This window comes from Dendropsophus ebraccatus, chromosome 12 (genome assembly GCF_027789765.1).
Source record: "Dendropsophus ebraccatus isolate aDenEbr1 chromosome 12, aDenEbr1.pat, whole genome shotgun sequence".
NCBI lineage: Eukaryota > Metazoa > Chordata > Amphibia > Anura > Hylidae > Dendropsophus > Dendropsophus ebraccatus.
The window spans coordinates 18,329,627-18,352,692 of NC_091465.1; the positions used below are offsets into that span (position 1 = coordinate 18,329,627).

General features: G+C 44.1%; 1 protein-coding gene across 8 annotated transcripts in view; it reads left to right on the forward strand.

The window, feature by feature from the left end:
• Positions 1-23,066, forward strand: part of ROBO3 (roundabout guidance receptor 3) — a 310,461-nt gene that overhangs the window by 231,019 nt on the left and 56,376 nt on the right. For all 8 annotated transcript variants that reach the window (XM_069947694.1, XM_069947692.1, XM_069947699.1 and 5 more), the window contains one exon: positions 13,121-13,447. In XM_069947694.1, the coding sequence (XP_069803795.1) occupies positions 13,121-13,447 (327 nt within the window). The remainder of the gene's footprint in view (positions 1-13,120; positions 13,448-23,066) is intronic.

Sequence of the window (23,066 nt, forward strand, 5' to 3'; positions counted from 1 at the left end):
TGTGTAGTATCCCTGTACTGTGACATCACTGTGTGTAGTATCCCTGTACTGTGACATCACTGTGTGTATTATCCCTGTACTGTGACATCACTGTGTATTACCCCTGTACTGTGACATCACTGTGTGTATTATCCCTGTACTGTGACATTACTGTGTGTATTATCCTGTACTGTGACATCACTGTGTGTGTATTATCCCTGTACTGTGACATCACTGTGTGTATTATCCTGTACTGTGACATCACTGTGTAGTATCCCGGTACTGTGACATCACTGTGTGTATTATCCCTGTACTGTGACATCACTGTGTGTATTATCCTGTACTGTGACATCACTGTGTGTATTATCCTGTACTGTGACATCACTGTGTGTGTATTATCCCTGTACTGTGACATCACTGTGTGTATTATCCTGTACTGTGACATCACTGTGTAGTATCCCGGTACTGTGACATCACTTGGTACACCTTACTTGCACCAGATGCGTTTGTTGTTGTGAGCTGCTGCCATAGGTGGTTATGGTCGCTTAGGGCTCATTGCAAGTTTTGTTGCTGGCCCCATTGTACACCACTTCCTAGTTGATCTATACCTGGATCCTTTACACTTACTGTGTCGTCCTCTATGTGCTGGGCCTATACTGCTGTCAGAAAATACGATACCAGAGCTGCAGTGAGGACTGACACTTACAGGGTAAATAGTTATAGGAGGCAAGGAGTGAAGAAAGATTCACCTCTGCAGATTGTTACACCATTCAGGGTCTATAGGGAGCTGGGCAACAGGTCTTCCATTTTACTTTCATGGCGGCCATTGGTGTCTGTAATTTATGTGCGGTTCTGGCCGCTGGCAGTCGTGGAGTTAACCACCACCTTGTCCTCATTTCTAATTATCTCTGATTACTCAAGCGAGTGTCACTTTGTGGCGCTGTGAAGTTTAATCACAGGAAAAACAAACACCTTTTTCCCACCTGTCATTTCCCAGATTACGGTGTAATTACCGCCAGATAAATGAATGGCGGAACGTGCGCCGCGCAGGTAACCGTCAGGCCAGCGGCCGCCGCGCCTGCCAAAGCTGTTAGGGGTTGTGTTCTTACATTTACCACGTATGAGATGTAGAAGTCATAATTTTCACAGCGGGAAACGCATTCTAGAATAAAAGGCGAATAAAATCTTGCAATTGATCCTATGTTTTATATGATTTGTTTCAATAAAGAAACGGTTTCGGATATTTACTTCGGAGAGGAAGAAGTCACGGCTGAGGCGACTGTATCAGTCCATGGAGAGTTGGTGATGGTCCTACCTGTTCTCACAGTTGATAAGGAAGCATGGGGTTGGGGGGCAGATACTTTAATCTGCCATGTAACCAACCACACATGCTTGGATCCAGATATTAATAATAGTGAGCGTGATACTGCCTTGTTGGCTCGGGTTCCCTTCTGGGCAATGATGAGGGTAGGATATGGATTTATTGGCCTATGCTATGTAAAAAAAAAATTAAAAGTGTTGCAAAACTACAACTCCCATCATGACCTGGGCATGCTGGAAGTTGTAGTTTTGCATCAGCTCAGAGTTCTAGATTGGGAAGCATAATGCGTCAGTGGAATATATTAAAGGTTGTTGGGGCATGCTGGGAGTTGTAGTTTTTCCATAGCTGGAAAGCCTCAGGTTGAGGAACCCTGTTCTACAGCATTATGTTCATCTGAGAAATACGACTAATGTAGCAATAAATCTGAATAGATAAAGACATGTATGTATATACAGGAAAGCAGACAGCAGGGTAGGGCACAAGAGGTGTCTATATGACCTCTATGGATCAATAGGGATCGATCAGTGGCTGCCTGGTAACCGGACTCTACAGTATTATGTAATCAGTTGCATGTCTGTGCGGTCCTATGTCACAGTAATACGTGGTGCATATAACAAACACAGCTCTGCTGTAACCAGTACCATTGATCACAACCTGACTGGGATGTTCTTGTAGGGCTGGGTTCGTGTATGTTTGGCTATCTAGCATGGTTGCGTCAGATCAAAAATTGATGGCAGCTGCGTAAGATTATCCATAGAAAAAGTACTGTTCCTTGTTACAGCCTATGAGTCGCCAAGTGTAATGGATCCAACTCGATGCCATCCTGGACAGCAGTGGATCACCGGGCATATGTGAACTTGGCCTTACAAAACTATATGCTGAGTGTGTGGTGGCCAAATTATCTAGTACGTAAAATAGGAAGCGATTTAATACGTATCATCAAGTCCGAGCTATACATGTACGGAATAGTATAGTGGTACAATATGGAGGATGCGAAGCTTTACAGTGGTCACAGTTGAAGGCAGAGCCAATGTCGTCCTCTCAAACCTCCCAGAAAAGATGTTTGCGATGCAATTTTCCAGCCACAAAGCCAAATAAATTCATGATAAATCTCTATAACTTGGCCTGCCGCCCCCTTCACACAGGCTCCCATGATGCGGGGCCTGACACCGGCCCCTCCGACACTAAATCAACGTGTCAGCTTTTAGCGGAGCCAATGTTTTATTGAAAATTATTTTTTTCTGAGGTCAGACCTCGCCTGACAGCGGAGAAGGAGACGCAGATCCATATGATCATAAATCATCCGGGGCCGCCACATTGTCCTCTGTCACCTCCCAGGAACTCGTCGAATAATTCTTCACGAACCCGAGTGTAACCGGCCGCAGACAATGAGGTCCCACAATCCGGACAGAATGGGACAATCACATGCCGAACCTGCAGATTGTTTAGATTTTTTCATTCCTTTTTTGTTGTTTTTTTTCCGCCTCTTGTTTTTTTTTCTTGCTTGTGTTTCCTACAAAAGAGATAAAAAAAAACCTTTTCCACCCTAATCTGTGAGCACATTTGCAAATGAATTCCCAGGCCTGGTCATCGGGGGAGAGATGCGAAAGGCCCATTCGGCATTAGGAGAATAGGAGGCGTCATTGTCAGGACCTGGGCCCTTTTCTTCTTGGACGGTGGGATCAAGACAGATTAGCTGTTTTTTAGGTGTTTTCTTTAAGATGAGATCTATAGCAACTGTTGGAGGCAGGATCAGAATGTGAAAGGCTCCTCCAGGCCGGGACAATGGAGCCAGAGCCAAGCATTGGGAAATTTACACGGCGGAGGAACAATGAGGGTCAGATCATCAGTAAATCCCTGGTATGCCGGGGTCACCAACAAAACTGGACTCTATGTGACTCATTGGGGACCTTTAAAACGTCAACCTCAGGTTCTGCTGAAAAGCGCGCTGACCTCCCACTTGCTTTTACGACCATTTTGCGCAGTCAAGTGGCAATAATTTTTGCTTTATTACTATATCTGGAATTCGGGTAATTGCTGCCCTTCTGTTACTTTCCGGATAAGGGACGGTCCAAGATGCCAACTACGTACTGTGCCTGTCACTGGGGGCCGGTCAGGTTGGGCTCGTCGGTAGGGGGTGCCCAGGTCATCTTAGAGGGGGCTGTAGATGAGTAATGCTTTATTTTTTTTTAAACTAGAGATATTGGTATATTCCTTTGTGACCAGTTATGGCCAGATTCACCGCCATCTTGGTTGTCACTTTTGCAGTAAACTATAGGCAGCATAAGATATACTTCTGAAATAGTGACAACCAACACGTAGGCGGATCCTTACATGACTTGGAGTGAAGTTCTCTGCCACAGATCAGCTACCACATGCAGTAAAAGCTGTGTCCAATAACACTTTTGCCGGAAAAAAAATTGCACTAGCATTGGTCCACCCATACGGGCTTAGATACATCTGCACGTGATAGCTGGTCCTTGGGGCTCTGCCCTTAAAGGGGACCTGTCACCAATAAGAAAATCCGCTTGTGATTGGCCAAGAAGCAACATATGACCGGTGGAGACTATTCCCTGTCTGCACTACTCCAAGCATTTATATTGTTGCTTAGTTATTATAGCATTGTTTCCCCATCTGTGGCTGTCCGGCTGTTCCCAAACTACAACTCCCATTATGCACACACAAGCTTGCGGTGTCAATGCATTATCTAAGTTGTAGTTTCATAACAGTTGGAGAGCCGCAGGTTGGCATATAGGGTGCACCACTGGGATGTACCAGAGGCTGTCGGGGCACAATGAGAGCTGTAGTTTTACACCAGCTGGAGAGCAATGTGCAGGGGAATACGATGCATAGGTGAGAGGGACTATAGACCGTTGGGTCATAATAGGAGCTGTAGTTTTGGTGAACTTTATACTGGGGATAGGAGACACTAAAGGCAGTCATGGCATGCTGGGATTTGTAGTTTTGCTGCAGCTTGAGAGCCACAGGTTGGCAGACAATTCCGTAGAACAATTTAAAAAAAAAAAAAAAAAAAAAGCAGTGACACCCAGATAAATACCAAAAGGTTGTCAGATCTTCGTTCTCTTTCACCAGGTTAATAACTATTTTATTAAGCCTTCTCTGGGTGACTACTAATATGGCCACCATTGTAGCTTCCACAGCAGTTGTCTCCCAGCCTTCTTGGAGTTAGTTGCACATGTATCTACCAGACGTCACTGTAAAAATGAGAGTGCGGCTTTATATGGGAGCTGATATGGCGGTTGTATTTAACATTTATAATCAAGAAATAATATAAGACGGTCACCAGAGAATTCATATAATATTATACTTTTATTAGGAGCGAGATCTGCAAGTTAAATAGTGAAAAACAAACTCCCTCAATAAATAACCTCCCCCCGCCCCATGAGCGAGATCCGCACTCATTACACATAGGTGCGGCCTTCTCCTCTCATTGGTGTATAGATTTATTATCATCTTGCTCCATTGATTTGCTGCGCTGGTAGATGTTGTAATAAGATGCAAGATCGGGGGTCTCTGGGGAACGGTGCAGAATATTTTAGCTGCTTATATCTGTGTCCGAGTACACAGACCCCTGTCAATCCACAGAACAGGATTCTCAATAGGGCAGCACTATGCAATTCTGTATTGCACTTGATGCACTATTATAAATTTGGTTGCTGGCCCTTTAAGGATTACCCATTTTTCAGAAATATTTCACATAGGACTTCATTGCCCATAGCGTGCTGGTTTGTAGCGGCACACGCTTTTTTTAGGTGTATAATCCTTAAATACGGTAGAATGAAGTCATCTGAAGACTCCCGCGGCCGAGGAGCTTACGCTTTGTATAATTACAGCCGTGGGCTTGTTGTTTCCTGGCAGGAAAGCCTTGAAAATATTCTTTTTTTATTAACAAGATTATTCCCAAATTTCAGGTGATTAACTGAGGTGATTGTGGATGGAGCGGGATTATCCCCACCCTGCCGCGGGCTCATGTTTTATTTATATATTTATTTCCTCCATAGACAGTGAGTCACACCGGCGGATTAGTGGAAGACTCAATTAGGCGTGATGCTCTTTGCTGCTGCTTAGTCAGGCAGGTATCCCGCACAATCCGCTTTTGTCTAATTGGCCTCCATCATTTGCATCTTTGTGTGAATTCCACCCTGGGGTCTAAACTCGACAATTTCCCCCCTGCCATGCAAATAGGTCTTCTCCTCCAGCACAGCTCAATCTCCCCGAACAACAGAGGCGACCGGGTCCTCATTATCTAACAGGTTCCTGCACCCCCCCCCCCCTACAAGAAAGGCAATGCAAGAATGTAGGTATCCAAGGACAGGGATGCCCTGGTTATAAGTGGTGTGGAGGCGAGTGCAACATTACCCAAGACAAAGAGGCAGACACAAAATGTAAGGTAGAGAGTATAGCCCAAATTACAAGTAAATTATTAATCTAGCATGTCCTGCAAATATAAGAGAACTGCAACATGTGTACAAGAATATAACTACTATAATGTCCAGGAGAGAGAAGGTCGCAACATGATGGAAATGTGGATGAGCAATTAGCAAAAAATATTGTGTCTGAACAGACTTCTAGGGTGGTGCACACACGGAAATAAGGCAGTCTATAACAGTAGAAAGAACGAGACGTATGGCACTTACCCAAAAGTGGTGGAGTCTTCTGTTTATTCATAGACACGAAGTGCAGGCAAGGAAGGGGGAAGATGGCAAGCGGGCACGTCTAGAGAGGCAACGGTTTCGCGCTACAGGTGCGCTTTGTCAAGCCCAGTGCACTAGGCTTGACGAAGCACACCTGTAGCGCGAAACCGTTGCCTCTCTAGACATGCCCGCTTGACAAAGCGCACCTGTAGCACAAAACCATTGCCTCTCTAGACGTGCCCACTTGCCATCTTCCCCCTTCCTTGTCTGCACTTTGTGTCTATGAATAGACAGAAGACTCCACCACTTTTGGATAAGTGACATACATTTCATTCTTCAACTACTATAATACTGCCTCCTATATTCAAGAATTTATCTACTATAATACTGCCCCCTATATACAAGAATATAGCTACTATATGTACTAGTATATAACTGCTATGGTCTTACACTGTTGTGGTGATCCTTATCCTGACATTATATTGCTGTGTACTTATTGCAGGGTGGGTACCAGGTGCCATCTGTATAATTCGGTAATCCTCCTATATAGCGGTTGCATCTTGTTCGCGTTGCCGTTCGTCTTTGCTGGCTTTCCTGGCTATTACAGTAGACGCAGCTGAAGTGTCCGTAGGGCCGGTGTTGTAGTGATAGAATTGCTGTGTATCAGGCGCGGGGGGATTGTTAATGCAACAAATTCAGTGTAAATTTTCTGCCTTTTAGAGAAGCCCTAATGTATTCCGCTCAGCCTCCTCCAGAAAACCAAGCGGCAAAATGTAATTGAAAAGGCAGATTGCCCCCCGCTTGAATAGACTTAGTAAGTGTCTGCGGCTTGGCGCCTCGGTAACCACGTCCACATCATTATACTGACCGCCAGCAAGGGGACATTAATACTGCAAATGGCGGCACATGAATGGAGGGGTCATTACTGGAACTGGGGTCCCCTTTATTACTAACAAGCGTGGCTCCCCCCCTCTGTCTCCCATATGTCTGTCCATAGTAGACACTGTTAGTTACATAGAAATGTAGGGATCGCTGTATCTTTTGCGCCATTCATCTGAGTGATGATGTCATAGCTCCTATAGGCAGAGCAGTATATAGCAGCATTTCCATCCCTGCTGTGAGGTAATAATACCTGGAATTACACCCGGGGTGACAGGCCGGGTTACGAGTAACCGCAGACCGGTAATATTCATCTTTGTGACTTTGAAGTGTAGTCGCCATGACAGCCCGGAACCAATCCTTGGTGTTTTGCTATTACGGTCTGTGGTGTTATTTTTCACCCGCCACTCTGTCACACACACATTACACGGCGGGCGAGCACGGATCACTCTGCGCTGACCTAATGATGGAATGATCCGCTGGTGACATTAATTACCGTATGAAGCGTGTCGGGGTGAGCGCCGAGAATGTGTTCCTCTTAATTGCATTTCACGTCTAGTTTATATGTTTTCTTTGGTGTTTGTTCACGGAGCGGGGAAATGTGCTCGGCGTGGCGACACGTGTTTCACCGTTCTGCCCTGTGTGCGGGATTCATCCATTTCCAGGGAGCGTTCTCCATAAGGCAAGTGCCCTGCTGTGTAGTGATGGCGAGCAAACACCCCAAACTGCTGGGCGCACATGGGGACTTCCTTTTGGAGAAGAGCTCATTTGCATATTTTTTTCCCATAGAGCATTGCTTGAAAATAAGTCTCTTCAATAAGTGCCTCTCCTGTCCTCTACTGACCCTGAATAGCTTGGATACAATGTATCACTCTAATACAGGGATGGGGAACCTTCTGTCCTCCAGCTGTTATAAAATTACAATTCCCATCATGCCTGGACAGCCGAAGCATTGACTCTGGCTATAGGTAGATGGGGGCTTATTGTGCGCAGGCCGTGGGGGTTCTGCTGTATACAGCTCAGTGGGGGTCTCCTATCAAGGGAGGCAGCTGTATACAGATCGGTGGGTTCTGCTGTATACAGGTCGTGGGGGCTGCTTTATACAGGTAGGTGGGTATCTGCTGTATGCAGATCAGTGGGTGTCTCCTGTATAAGCATTGACACTGGCTGTAGGCAGATGGGTGCTTGTTGTGCACAGGTTGGTGGGGGGTGGGGGGACTGCTTTATACAGGTTAATAAGAGTTTGCTGTATACCAGTTGGTGGGGGGCTGCTGTATACAGGTTAATAGCGGTCTCCTGTATACAGGTCGGTGGGGCGGCTGCTGTATACAGGTCCATAGGGGTCTGCTGTATACCGGTCGGTGGGGGGCTGCTGTTATTAGGTTACACACGACCGCTGAGGGGCCGCACCGCTGTGAGAAGTCAGCGCAGATATGTCAGGTTAAATGCTCTCTTGCATTCATGCCTCTCGGTGACCCTGGGCCTAAGTTCACTCTCCATAGAAACATGCAGTATATGAAAGTGACCATTATACAGGAGGATGCCTCATCCCCCACCCCACTCAGTGTGAGACCCTCTATAAGAGATCCGGTGTCTATTGTGTCCTCCGCTTCATCTCCACAGGCCGCAGGTCTCCAGTTACCTCCAAGCTTTGTTCTTATGGCATGGACCAAAAGTTCACAATGGGGGATGTGGTGCTGTGTGGTTCTGAGATGGTATCACAACGATAGGTTTAGATACATAGGTATCACACATAATAGTGGCTCGGTAAACAGTATCAGATGTGACTGACATTTGCAATGCTTTGAGGTCCAGATGTTACGGGTCCTCATTGCACCTTAGTGACTGCTGGGGGCTCAGTCCTCATGTAAGATGAGAAACCGGCTGCGGAGGTGGGCGCCATGCTGCTGTTGGTCCTGACGTCTCAGGCTGTGTCAGGTGAATCTATCATGGTAATGTGACACAGCGTCCGGCTAATGAGCAGAGAAGGGTCATGTTCTATATGCCCTGCAGCCACCATTCACCCAACAGATGACTGAGCCGCAGCCCAGCCAGGACAGGGGACTGACACAATACTGACCCCCCAGCTGCTGCAAAACTACAACTACAAGGAGATGGAAGGCGTTGGCAGGATTCAGCAAAGGTTTCATAGGAGTTGTAGTTTTTAAAATATCTGTAGAGCCCCAGGTTGGGGAAGAGTAGGCATCAAGGTCATCAAGGGAATAGTATAGTATATCAGAGCATGCTGGGAGTTGTAGTTTTGCAACAGCTGGTAAGCCACCGCTTAATGAACGCTGTAGGTTCACAGACAGGTGTAGCCATATAGTACATAGCCTGCAGGTCAGGACAGCAGCGTGATTCACCGACAACTATCATGGTATGATGGGAGTTATAGATTTGCAGCAGCTGAAGAGCCAGAGGTTGGGGAACACTGTCTTAGAGAGTGGCCTAATACTTCTTACAGCTGAGGGTTTGTTGCAGTTGTATTCAGTGTAGACCAGGGGTGTCCAAGTGCGACCCTTCCAGCTGTTGCAGAACTACAATTTCCATCATGCCCGGACAGATAAAGCTTTGCATTTGGCTGTCCAGGCATTACAGAAATTGTAGTTTTGCAATAGCTGGAGGGCCAAGAGTTTGACACCCCTGGTGTAGACGATGTTCTGTGAGCTGGGGACATCAGTAGCACAAATCTCTCTACCGTAGTATCTGGTGGTCAGGATTGTATAGACTCAATGTGTAATGGTCGGCTTGTAGTACGGTGTCACTTGTAGTTCTGGTACTGATGGATCACATGGAGTTCTGGTACTGATGGATCGCATGTAGTTCTGGTACTGATGGATCACTTGTAGTTCTGGTACAGATGGATCACATGTAGTTCTGGTACTGATGGATCACTTGTAGTTCTGGTACTGATGGATCACTTGTAGTTCTGGTACTGATGGATCGCATGGAGTTCTGGTACTGATGGATCGCATGTAGTTCTGGTACTGATGGATCGCATGTAGTTCTGGTACTGATGGATCACTTGTAGTTCTGGTACAGATGGATCGCATGTAGTTCTGGTACTGATGGATCGCATGTAGTTCTGGTACTGATGGATCGCATGGAGTTCTGGTACTGATGGATCGCATGGAGTTCTGGTACTGATGGATCACATGGAGTTCTGATACTGATGGATCACATGGAGTTCTGATACTGATGGATCGTATGGAGTTCTTGTACTGATGTATCACATGTAGTGCTGGTGCTGATGTATCACATGGAGTTCTGGTACTGATGGATCACTTGTAGTTCTGGTACTGATGGATCGTATGGAGTTCTTGTTCTAATGGATCGCATGGAGTTCTGGTACAGATGGATCACATGGAGTTCTGGTACTGATGGATCACATGGAGTTCTGATACTGATGGATCACATGGAGTTCTGGTACTGATGGATCACATGTAGTGCTGGTGCTGATGTATCACATGTAGTGCTGGTGCTGATGTATCACATGGAGTTCTTGTACTGATGTATCATATGTGGTTCTGGTACCGATGTATCACATGTAGTGCTGGTACTGATGTATCACATGTAGTTCTGGTACTGATGGATCACATGTAGTGCTGGTGCTGATATATCATATGTGGTTCTGGTTCTGATGTATCACATGTAGTGCTCGTACTGATGTATCACATGTAGTGCTGGTGCTGATGTATCACATGTAGTGCTGGTGCTGATGTATCACATGTAGTTCTTGTACTGATGTATCATATGTGGTTCTGGTACCGATGTATCACATGGAGCTCTTGTACTGATGGATCACATGTAGTGCTGGTGCTGATGGATCACATGTAGTGCTGGTGCTGATATATCATATGTGGTTCTGGTTCTGATGTATCACATGTAGTGCTCGTACTGATGTATCACATGGAGTTCTGGTGCTGATGTATCACATGGAGTTCTGGTTCTGATGTATCACATGTAGTGCTCGTACTGATGTATCACTCGTACTGATGTATCACATGGAGTTCTGGTACTGATGTATCACATGGAGTTCTCAGCCCCTGTATAGTCACAAGGTTTCCCTCACTGACAGCTAGCGGAGGTCTCCCCTTCCATTCCACCATTATTCCGCAGCTTTGCTGTGGGTTGTGAGGGTTGCAGTTTGGCGCTGTGCGACAGACATGTGGCTCCTCTTGTCGCTGCTCGGTCCCCGCAGCTTTTCCTCAGAACATTTCTTCAAGTCGCCTCTTATTGTGGAGAAGTGTAAGCTCGACATTTGGAGACGATCTGGATTCCTGACATATGGCAGATCGGCACACAGCGGGCTTCTTGTTACAGTGTGCACGTCTGAAGATAAGAGCGGATTTGCCCCCAGCGCAGTCTGTTCCTGATGCCATTTGCAGCTGGGGCTGATGGGAATAATCCACCGCCTTGTGTACGGACTGGGTTTTATTACTTATCATTAGAGGCACATCAGAGATTTGCTGAAAGGGTTAAAAGGGATGAATTTGAGTTCTCCTGAAATACTCAGTGCTGCTGGAGTCACACACATCCTTGCCTTCGTCCAGTAGGCATTAGAACACATAATTGTGCTTGGTTTTTGTGGTAAGCTTAGATACACTGGTTTAGCAGATTGTATCACTTAAAAGTGTCCCTGTCATTATAACTTTCAAAATCTAAATCAACAGTAGATGTGATATAAAGCAAGTTTGCAGTATACAGTCATTATTTTTGTTGTTGTTATCCCGCTGTAAAACAAAGCTGTACTTACCAGAAATCCAGGTCCAGTTTCCTGAAGGCAGATTCTCTGACTTGTGCTGGTTGTAAAAAACAGACTAAACACAGGAATTCCGGCCAGTACCGAGAGTCACGTCTCAATGTGTCCATCAGTCACATGACTGCCTTCTCTGTGAGCGCTCAGATGGCCTGGGATACCCAGCACTTCCTGTTTTTTGTTTCCTGTTCTTTGAGAGAGATAAAAAAAGTCAGAAAACAGGAAGTGCCATTTTCTCCATGATTACTAAAAAAAAAAATAATGAATGTAAATTGCAAACGTGCTTTATATCACATCTATTGTTGATTTCGATTTTGAAAGTTATAATGACAGGTACACTTTAAGCTTAGTGGCACAGCTCAGTGTCAGACTTAGATACACATCACAACAGAAACTAGGATTATGTCCATCATTTCAGTGTAAAGTATCACACAGGATAGGCTTAGGGTCCTATTACACTGAGCGATTTTTAACAGTTAACGACTAACGATAAATGATCGCAAACGAGATTATTAATCGTTAACCTGAAATCGTTCACCATATTACACAGAACGATAATCGTTAGTTACGATCGTTACTATGATCGGTTATTCCTTCTGATCCCAGAATAACGATGAACAATGTGCAACTACACTGAACGATTAGTGAAAAAATGTGGAACGTGAGCGAACGAATGTCGATTTACAGCGAACGATTAGCGAAAGATTAACGATAATTTTAGGTTCAGATCTAAATATAATCAACGACATACGTCTAGCTCGGTAGACGGTATCTACATGGTAGTATTATATACACCATCATAGCAGACAGTATCATGCAAAAAAGACTTAGATACACAGCTTAGATACAGCAGAAGATACAGCAGGATGAGATACAGTTGCTCAACCAATAGTATCTACATGATTTGCTCAGCTACATGGCTTTTTAGACAGTATCACATATAATAGGATTAGATACACTGTTCAATGTCAGAAAGAGTAGTAGATACTTATAACACACTTCCAGCAGATGTGGTTGGTAAATCCACAGTAAGGGCCCTATTCCATGGGACGTTCGGATAATCGTTAAATCGCACTGAATGAAGCGATAATCGCTCGGTTGAATAGCAGTTAACTGTTAAACAACGAACAAGAAATCCTTGATCGCTTAATGGGACCTGGACCTATTTTTATTGTTGCTCGTTCGCAAATCGTTTACATGGAATAAGACGACGTTCAGTAGTTCAGTAGCGATGAACGCAATAGCGTCGACAAGACGACCGCAGGAACGATCATAAGTAACGATCATCGTTCTGTGTAATTGGGTGAACGATTTCTGGTCGTTCGCAATAGCGGTCGTTTGAGATCGTTTGTAGTTAACAATTATGCAAACGATAATCGTCCCGTGGAAAAGGGCCCTAAGTGAATGTAAACCTTATAATATATAATATAATTGCGGACTGGCCTTACCGGGGTCCCTCTTGCCATTACATCCTAAGACGTCTGTATAATGTAACATTTATGACCCTATTGACCTCTCTCATTCCAGGATCCCGGCCTCGCCTGGAGGATTTTCCGCCCAGGATAGTGGAGCACCCATCGGATCACATTGTGTCGAAAGGGGAACCTGCAACTCTGAACTGTAAGGCGGAGGGTCGCCCCACGCCTATTATTGAGTGGTACAAAGATGGTGAACGGGTGGAGACAGACAAGGATGACCCTCGCTCCCACCGCATGCTGCTGCCCAGTGGATCCCTCTTTTTCCTTCGTATCGTTCATGGACGGCGGAGTAAACCAGATGAAGGGATTTATATCTGTGTGGCCCGGAACTACCTGGGAGAGTCAGTGAGCCGAAACGCATCTCTGGAGGTGGCAAGTAAGTGTGATGTAGTGGCCACTGAGTATGGCGTCTATAGAGGTAGATGAGAACCATGTCTGTCTATTACAGATGATTTACTGCTATAATAAAGGAATATACTGCCATAGTGAATGATATACCACTATGTTATGCTGCGTTTACACGTAACGATTATTGGCCCGATCGTACGATTAGCGATGTCGGATATACAATTTTTTTTTTATAACGATCAGCGTTTAGACGGTACGATATATCGTACGAAAATTCGCACTGCGATCGTTTTGCGATCGTTTAAGCCTATCTCACACATTAGTTAAATCGGCGAACGACTGTTCACACGGAAGATTTGCGAATTTTTTGCGTACGATGAACGACGATTTGCTGACCTGATGAAAGATCACGATGTATGATTTATCGTGCGTCGTTCGATCGTTCGCTGCGTTTACACGTACGATTATCGTTCCAATTCGACCGTTATCGCGCAAATTCGCACGATAATCGTTACGTGTAAACGCAGCATTACGTGATATACTTCCATCATAGAGTACATAATATTATAATAGATGAAATACTACCATAAGGGTATAATATACAGCTAAAATAGATGATGTACTACCATAGTAGATAATATACCGCTATAATAAATTATATGCCTCTAATTGATATTATACTTCTAGAATGAATCAGACGATATACCACTAGAACAGATGATATACTGCTAGAATAGATTATATACAGATAGAATAGATGGTGTACTGCTATAATAGAGGATATACCGCTGGAATAGATGATGTACTGCTATAATAGAGGATATACCGCTAGAATAGATGGTACACTGCTATAATAGAGGATATACCGCTAGAATAGACGGTGTACTGCTATAATAGAGGATATACTGCTGGCATAGATGGTATACTGCTATAATAGATGATACACTGCTGGAATAGATGGTATACTGTTATAATAGAGTGTATACCGCTAGAATAGATGGTGTACTGCTATAATAGAGGATATACTGCTGGAATAGATGGTGTACTGCTATAATAGATGTACACTACTATAATAGAGGATATACTGCTAGAATAGATGGTACACTGCTATAATAGATGGTATACTACTATAATAGATGATATACTGCTATAATAGATGTACACTACTATAATAGAGGATACACTGCTGGCATAGATGGTGTACTGCTATAATAGATGGTATACTACTATAATAGATGATATACTGCTATAATAGATGATATACTGCTATAATAGATGATATACTGCTATAATAGATGGTATACTGCTATAATAGATGGTATACCGCTATAATAGATGTATACTGCTATAATAGATAGTATACTGCTATAATAGATGATATATTGTTAAAATAGATGGTATATTGCTATAATAGATGGTATACTGCTAGAATAGATGGTATACTGCTGGAATATATGGTGTACTGCTATAATAGATGGTATACTGCTATAATAGATGGTATACTGCTATGATAGATGGTATACTGCTATAATAGATGGTATACTGCTATAATAGATGGTATACTGCTAGAATAGATGGTATACTGCTAGAATAGATGATATACTGCTATAATAGATGGTATACTGCTATAATAGATGGTATACTGCTAGAATAGATGATATACTGCTATAATAGATGGTATACTGCTCGAATAGATGTATACTGCTATAATAGATGGTATACTGCTATAATAGATGGTATACTGCTATAATAGATTATATACTGCTATAATAGATGGTATACTGCTATAATAGAGGATATACCGCTAGAATAGATGATATACCGCTATAATAGATGATATACCGCTATAATAGATGATATACTGCTATAATAGATGATATACTGCTATAATAGATGGTATACTGCTAGAATAGATGGTATACTGCTCGAATAGATGTATACTGCTATAATAGATGATATACTATGTTGCACGGGTCAGGAGGGATGTCACTGTGTATTTGGCACTGGATAGATATGCTATATATTAGATTCTTCCTATCAGGGTACATTCACAGGTTGCAGATTAGTGCAGCTACAGTCTGCAGTGGATGGCGGCAGGTATGGAGGGATCATACCCATCTGTCCTCCATGCTGTGGATGTCTCCTGTGCGGCAGGCCTTAGTACAATCCCCATGGGGCACATTTTTTTTGTAGAGAGGTGAAATCCTCTGTGAATCCCGCTCTGCTATTTATCACTTGCCTGGCGGTGTAATCCGCTGCTGGTTTTACCTGTGCCCCTGGTTGCTATGGTGTTGTCAAACTGCACTTCCCTAGCAACCAGACTGTCTCACGCCTGATCTAGCTGCGAACTGAGGGTAGTCTATATGAGCTGCGTATATCCCAGAAAGCAGGACACATGTAATGTAGGAGGATGGGGGTGGCCGCTCAGGAGAAGCTGATGGCCATGTATTGATCGCGGTGCGGCGGCTCCGGATGATGAGTTACCCAGCCTCTCTATCCTCTCCCAGAAGTTTATCAGTGAAGCTCTGGAGATCGGCTCCGCTCTTCCCCCGAGGAGATCATTTATATCGGCTGAGCTCGCCGGGGTTAAATGAGAAATTTTATATCCCATAAATCAGCTCAGGAGCCAAATGTCTGAAATTGCCGCGAGACTGGTAAATGTTTATAGATGGCGAGAAACATGGCCGGTTGCGTCTACAGGATTAGTGACTTCTGCAGGTCGCAGGAAGAGGAGAGAAAATTGGATTTTTCGCCATAAAATACAGAGAACCATGAGGATTCTATAAGAAAATCCTATATTTAGTATACAGTATATGTTCATGGTGAGAGGATCCATTTATACCCCGGAAATGACAGATCGGCGAAGGTGTCATAGAGTAATAGAGCGAATATGTGGGTCCCTGGCCCCCCAGGATGGTGCAGATACGATGGCTACTATTATATATTATACATGACCCCAGACTATTTAACATCACATAGATTTTTCTGACAGGGTACGGCACTATTTTTTGCAGTAAAGATGGCGGTTTCCTGCGCCTGGCCCCGTTAATGACCCGTTTCCTTGTTAAGTTTCCTGTCAGGTTATCCGGCTTCAGATCTGGTCCCCAGTGCTGCAGTCCATCAGCCGTGCGGAGGTCAGAGGTCACCGCTGTCTCTGGGGGTCGTCTCCACATAGCGTCTGACCTTTCCCCGGATGAGTGGCGCTATCAATTGGATTTTTATTGTCTAGAAAACCATCTCCAGGGTTATTCCTGCAGCTCGGCCTTATTCTGGAGGTTATATCCCATGTGCTGGATGTCGAAGGACGAGGCAGGCGCACAATATCACACAATATGAGGCTTTATAAAGATTGAGAGACCACAGAGATAAACAGGATAGAGTAGTGTATATTCATCCAATATGGAGGCCTGTGGGAGGGGCTGTGACAACCTTGTACAGTAGATGGATGAGGGGGATCAGGGGCCCAGTAGGGATGCGGCTGATATACTCTACAATGCTGCGCGGGTGATATACTCTACAATGCTGCGCGGGTGATATATTCTACAATGCTGCACGGGTGATATACTCTGCAATGCTGCGCGGGTGATATACTCTACTATGCTGCGCGGGTGATATATTCTACAATGCTGCGCAGGTGATATACTCTACAATGCTACATGGGTGATATATTCTACAATGCTGCACGGGTGATATATTCTACAATGCTACATGGGTGATATACTCTACAATGCTGCGCGGGTGATATATTCTACAATGCTACATGGGTGATATACTCTACAATGCTGCACGGGTGATATATTCTACAATGCTGCGCAGGTGATATACTCTACAATGCTACATGGGTGATATACTCTACAATGCTGCGCGGGTGATATATTCTACAATGCTGCGCAGGTGATATACTCTACAATGCAACATGGGTGATATACTCTACAATGCTGCGCAGGTGATATACTCTACAATGCTGCGCAGGTGATATACTCTACAATGCTACATGGGTGATATACCCCTACAATGCTGCGTGGGTGATATACCCTACAATGCTGCACGGGTGATATACTCTGCAATGCTGCGCGGGTGATATATTCTACAATGCTGCGCAGGTGATATACTCTACAATGCTACATGGGTGATATACTCTACAATGCTGCGCGGGTGATATACCCTACAATGCTGCGCGGGTGATATACCCTACAATGCTGCGCGGGTGATATATTCTACAATGCTGCACGGGTGATATACCCTACAATGCTGCGCGGGTGATATATTCTACAATGCTGCACGGGTGATATACTCTGCAATGCTGCGCGGGTGATATACCCTACAATGCTGCGCGGGTGATATACCCTACAATGCTGTGCAGGTGATATACTCTACAATGCTGCGCAGGTGATATACTCTACAATGCTACATGGGTGATATATTCTACAATGCTGCACGGGTGATATATTCTACAATGCTGCACGGGGGATATATTCTACAATGCTGCGCAGGTGATATACTCTACAATGCTACATGGGTGATATATTCTACAATGCTGCACGGGTGATATATTCTACAATGCTACATGGGTGATATACTCTACAATGCTGCGCGGGTGATATATTCTACAATGCTGCGCAGGTGATATACTCTACAATGCTACATGGGTGATATACTCTACAATGCTGCGCGGGTGATATATTCTACAATGCTGTGCAGGTGATATACTCTACAATGCTGCACGGGGGATATATTCTACAATGCTGCGCAGGTGATATACTCTACAATGCTACATGGGTGATATACTCTACAATGCTGCGCGGGTGATATATTCTACAATGCTGCGCAGGTGATATACTCTACAATGCTGCGCAGGTGATATACTCTACAATGCTGCACGGGTGATATATTCTACAATGCTGCGCAGGTGATATACTCTACAATGCTGCAACGGGTGATATACTCTACAATGCTGCACGGGTGATATACTCTACAATGCTGCACGGTGCGGCACCGCTATATAGATGACGGCTAAATCATAAGTCTTATAGCTGCACCAACATTCTGATAATCCAGCACCTGTGGTGTAGCCATATGAGTTCTTTATCCGTTGTCTATATAGCGGTGCCGTATTATAGGATATTGGATAGATGGATTTTGGCTTCTTTATTATACAATCTGATATGAGGCTTGCCAGATTATTGGAATTACACTGTAACGCATAGAATTGTAGGTGACCCCCCCCCCCCACCCCCACCCCCGTGGTAGTAATCCTTGTATATTTATCTCTCCTGACCTCTGTGCCATCACTTCTCTGTAATGTGGAGAGATGAAGGCTGATGTGTCACATATAGATGGATGAGGAGCGGACCTGGGGGGAGGGGGCACCTCTGTGCGCATGTATCATAGCAACTGTGTGTTATCTGCCGTGTTACATAGGACTGCAGATGTCATCCACTACATTATACTCAGAGTTATCACTGTGTTATCTGTGGTCTTACATAGGACTGCAAGTGACATCTACTATATTAATTGTACTCTGGGAGTTATCACTGTGTTATCTGTGGTGTTACATAGGACTGCAGGTCACATCTACTATATTGTTTGTACTCAGACAGTTATCACTGTATTATCTGTGGTGTTACATAGGACTGCACGTTTAATTTATTACATTATCTGCACTCGGAGAGTTATCACTGTGTTATCTATGGTGTTACATAGGACTGCAGGTCACATCTTTTACATTATCTGTGCTCAGACTTATCACTGTGTTATCTGTTACATAGGAATGCAGGTCACATCTCGTCACTAGTCTAAATATTACTTGCAGTCCTATGTAACAGATAACACAGTGATAAGTCTGAGCACATCTAGACTATGTAACACCACAGATAACATTGATGAGTACAGATAGCCTAGATGTTACCTGCAAGCCTATGTAACAGATAATCTGTACTCATCACTGTGTTGTCTGTGGTGTTACATAGGACTGCAGGTATCATCTACCACACTGTACTCATCTCTATGTTATCTGTGATGTCACATACACTCCATTATCTGTATTTGTTCTGTTACCCCTGACCCCTCGGTTGTGGGCCTGCACTGCGGATCCGCTGGCCGTGGATAATAGCGCTGAGCCGGCTAATGATTTACCTCTCGCTCTGCGTTTACGGCTGCGATAAAACCGTCCATTCTGTACTTAATTGTGTTTACCGATGGTCTCCCCGCTCCATTGAGTCGTCGCTGTGCGGAGAGAGCCATTACTACACCCAGCCCTTGACTCAGCACATTCCCCCGTAATGACTCCTCATATAAAGCTATATACATAGTCGTATACAGAGACAGCGACAAATGTGTGCCAACATAAAGACGCCATTACAGACGCTTAACCAGAGAGACAGAAATACAGGGAAGCGGCCCTGATGCTTTTATTGTATTACATAAACCACGTCTGAGTGCGACGCCATTAATGACGGGAATCAGCGATATGTGAAGCAAAAGCGACAGCTATACGATTCCATTTACTTTTTACACGTAGAAATATATTAATAGGAGAGGATGAAGATGGCGGCAGCGCAGGGATCATCCCTGGAGAAGTCACCGCATTGTCGTGGTCCTATAGTAGCGACTACTGCAAAAACACACGGCACCTCCTTACCCCTTATAAGGCAATGGAGGAGATTTTAGCTCCACCCACACTGGTAGAATTTAAATTCAAGGCTCTGCCCCAATGCATCATGGTAGCAAAAATTTGTTCAGTGAAAAGTGCCTTTGGGGGTATTGTTAAAGGGATTATCCAGCATTAGTAAAACATGGCCGCTTTCTTCCAGAGACAGCACGACTCTCACAAACTGTTGTAAAACCCCATCCAAACAAGAACAGTGCTGTCTTTTTCAAAGCGGCCATGTTTTTCTAACGCTGGATAACCCCTTTAAGAAAAAAAAAGAATCTACTTATTATTTACATTCATATAGGGACATTCACCACTGTTATAATGTCGCCAGGGGTGGGTGGTTTGGCAGCGCAGACATGCACGCGGCAATGGCAGCCATTTTGTTTTTAGGACAGTGACTAGCCCTGTTCTGATCACTCACGATTACTATAACATAGACGTGGATGAGAGATACAACATTGCTGCCTCCCCTGAGAAACTCTCAGACACTCAGAAGCTTTTTAGAAGGAAACCTTATACTTTCTTGTGGCGTCCAGGCTCGGCCATCTTTAATAGGAATTATACATTGATTTTCTGTCACTTTTAGTCCATTACTCAGAGAAGAGACATTTAAGTAATTTGGAGCATGGAAGGCGTGAACCGGGGGAGTCTTTCAGACCGAAAATAATTGGGGCTTCTCAGGCGCACATCAGGCGGGTGTTTTTTTTTTTTTTTTTTTTGTTTGTTTTTTTAATTTTTGCAGCTTTTTGCTTCCAGCTGCAAATTCGGAACATAGCCTTATTTTTGGGGGGAGATGGGGGTCCCAAAATTTGTCATCACAGACACAGAGTGATAGTCACATTGACCCCAAGAGGCGGACATCTTAATGAAGAATCATGGGGCCCCGAGACGGCTCTCAGAGCTTGTAATAAAGCGCTCTCCGTAGCCGTATCATTAGGGGTGGGGGGAGTCGTCGGACAGTCGGACCACCCAGTGTTAAAGTGCTCTCCTCTCAGCACGGAGAAATGTCACGCAGATTTTAAATGAAGTCTCGCTCCTCACAAATGTCTTTTTTCTTTCTTAATCACTGATGTCTGTCTCATCTCACCTCCTTCCATTTCAGGATTTTTTTTTCTTTTTTACCTCTGGAAATATTTTACATTACATCCCTAAAATCTCTTTACATCTTAGTGATTTTATTTGCTTTTCTTCTATATTTTCTATATTCTTGTTGCACAGTATTTCAGGTCTCTGTTTCCGATACCTCCAGTATTACATTCTCAGTTCATAGAGAACATCGGTATATCACATGGACCAAATAGGAGATGTGTAATGCTTCATCTCCCCTTTGGAGGCACTGCAGGGATATTAAAGGGGTTGTCCAGCGAAAATCTTTTTCTTTAAAATCATCTGATATCAGAAAGTTATATAGATTTGTAGTTTACTTCTATTAAAAAAATCTGGTCTTCCCATACTTATTAGCTGCTGTATGTCCTGCAGGAAATGTTGTTTTATTTTCAGTCTGACACAGTGCTCTCTGCTGACATCTCTGGCTGAGACAGGAACTCTGTCTCGGTTTCAGATGAATCCCCATAGAAAACCTCTCCTGCTCTGGACAGTTCCTGTCTCTGCCAAAGATGTGAGCAGAGAGCACTGTGTCATACTGAAAATAAAACAACATTTCCTGCAGGACATACAGCAGCTGATAAGTATGGGAAGACTTGAGATTAGTTAATAGAAGTAAAATACATATCTATATAACTTTCTGGCACCAGTTGATTTGAAGAAAAAGATTTTCGCTGGACAACCCCTTTAAGCATCTGTCACGACTGATAACTTAGTTTCTTTAGACCCCAGCCACTTTATTGCTAAACACATCATTTACTTTGGAGAAGTGCTAAAATGATTTTGCAGACAGATGAGCTCACTGAGAGATCTGGTTACAGCTGCCCATATAAGTCTATGGGAGGATGAGACAAAGACAGCTACTGAATGCTTTAGTAAGTGTTATATCTGCTCCCAGTGCTGGCTTACACTGCTCACTACTACTCTATAATGTCCTCCATGCCGCTTCTAAGGATGTACGAGAGATAGGGGAATAGGATCATCTCTGTGTGAGCAGTGTATAGAGCAGGAATGGGGAACTTTTAGCTCTTCGGCTGTTGCAGAACTACAGTTCCCATCATGCCTGGACAGCCAAAGCTTTGGCTGTCCAGGCATGATGGGAACTGTAGTTCTGCAACAGCCGAAGAGCTAAAAGTTCCCCTTCCCAGGTATAGAGACACCATAGCAGCTAGTCTACACCAGTTCTTAGGGACAACTGAAAAATACAGGTGGAGAGAACTGGTGAAAAATGCCATATACAGATTATTACAATGACTGCTTATACGGACAGGTTAGTAACCGTGTATAGGGAAGCTGTCAACATAGGGGTCTGTACCCCGGTGGTCTGGCCATGACGCCAGGAGGTACTGTTCTCCATGTCTTTGTGCATAGCTCTGCCTATAGTAATAATATCTCTGCTGCTGCTGTCGGTATTTTCTCAGTCCCGGCAGATCGCTCCACTTCTCCATCATATCTCTGGAGATAATTCAGGCTTAGATTAAAGCCGGTCTAAGAGAGCGCAGCCCCTAGTGATTTACATACAATTAATCAGCAGTTCCACTGGTGGGTGAAATTGAGGCACTATCCCTTTAAATTTATATTCATCCTCAGATGATGGACAAAGATAAATTGTCACTTTAAATTCATTGAATTGTGCAAATCGCCTTATTTTCATTTGAGAGCCATTCGCCGCCTTTTGTCGCCGCTTTTAATCAGGGTATAAAATGGTGTTTATATAGAGCGGGGGGTTATAATTTATAGCTATATATCTTTAATTGAATAAAGTTTATATCTGTGGCATCTATGAATAGCTATGAAGTTGCTTAGTTACAGCTGCAGTACCTTATTTCACCACCATGTGCGGCAATTCGTTTTTGCATAGACATCAATGCAATAGCGCCCCCACCTT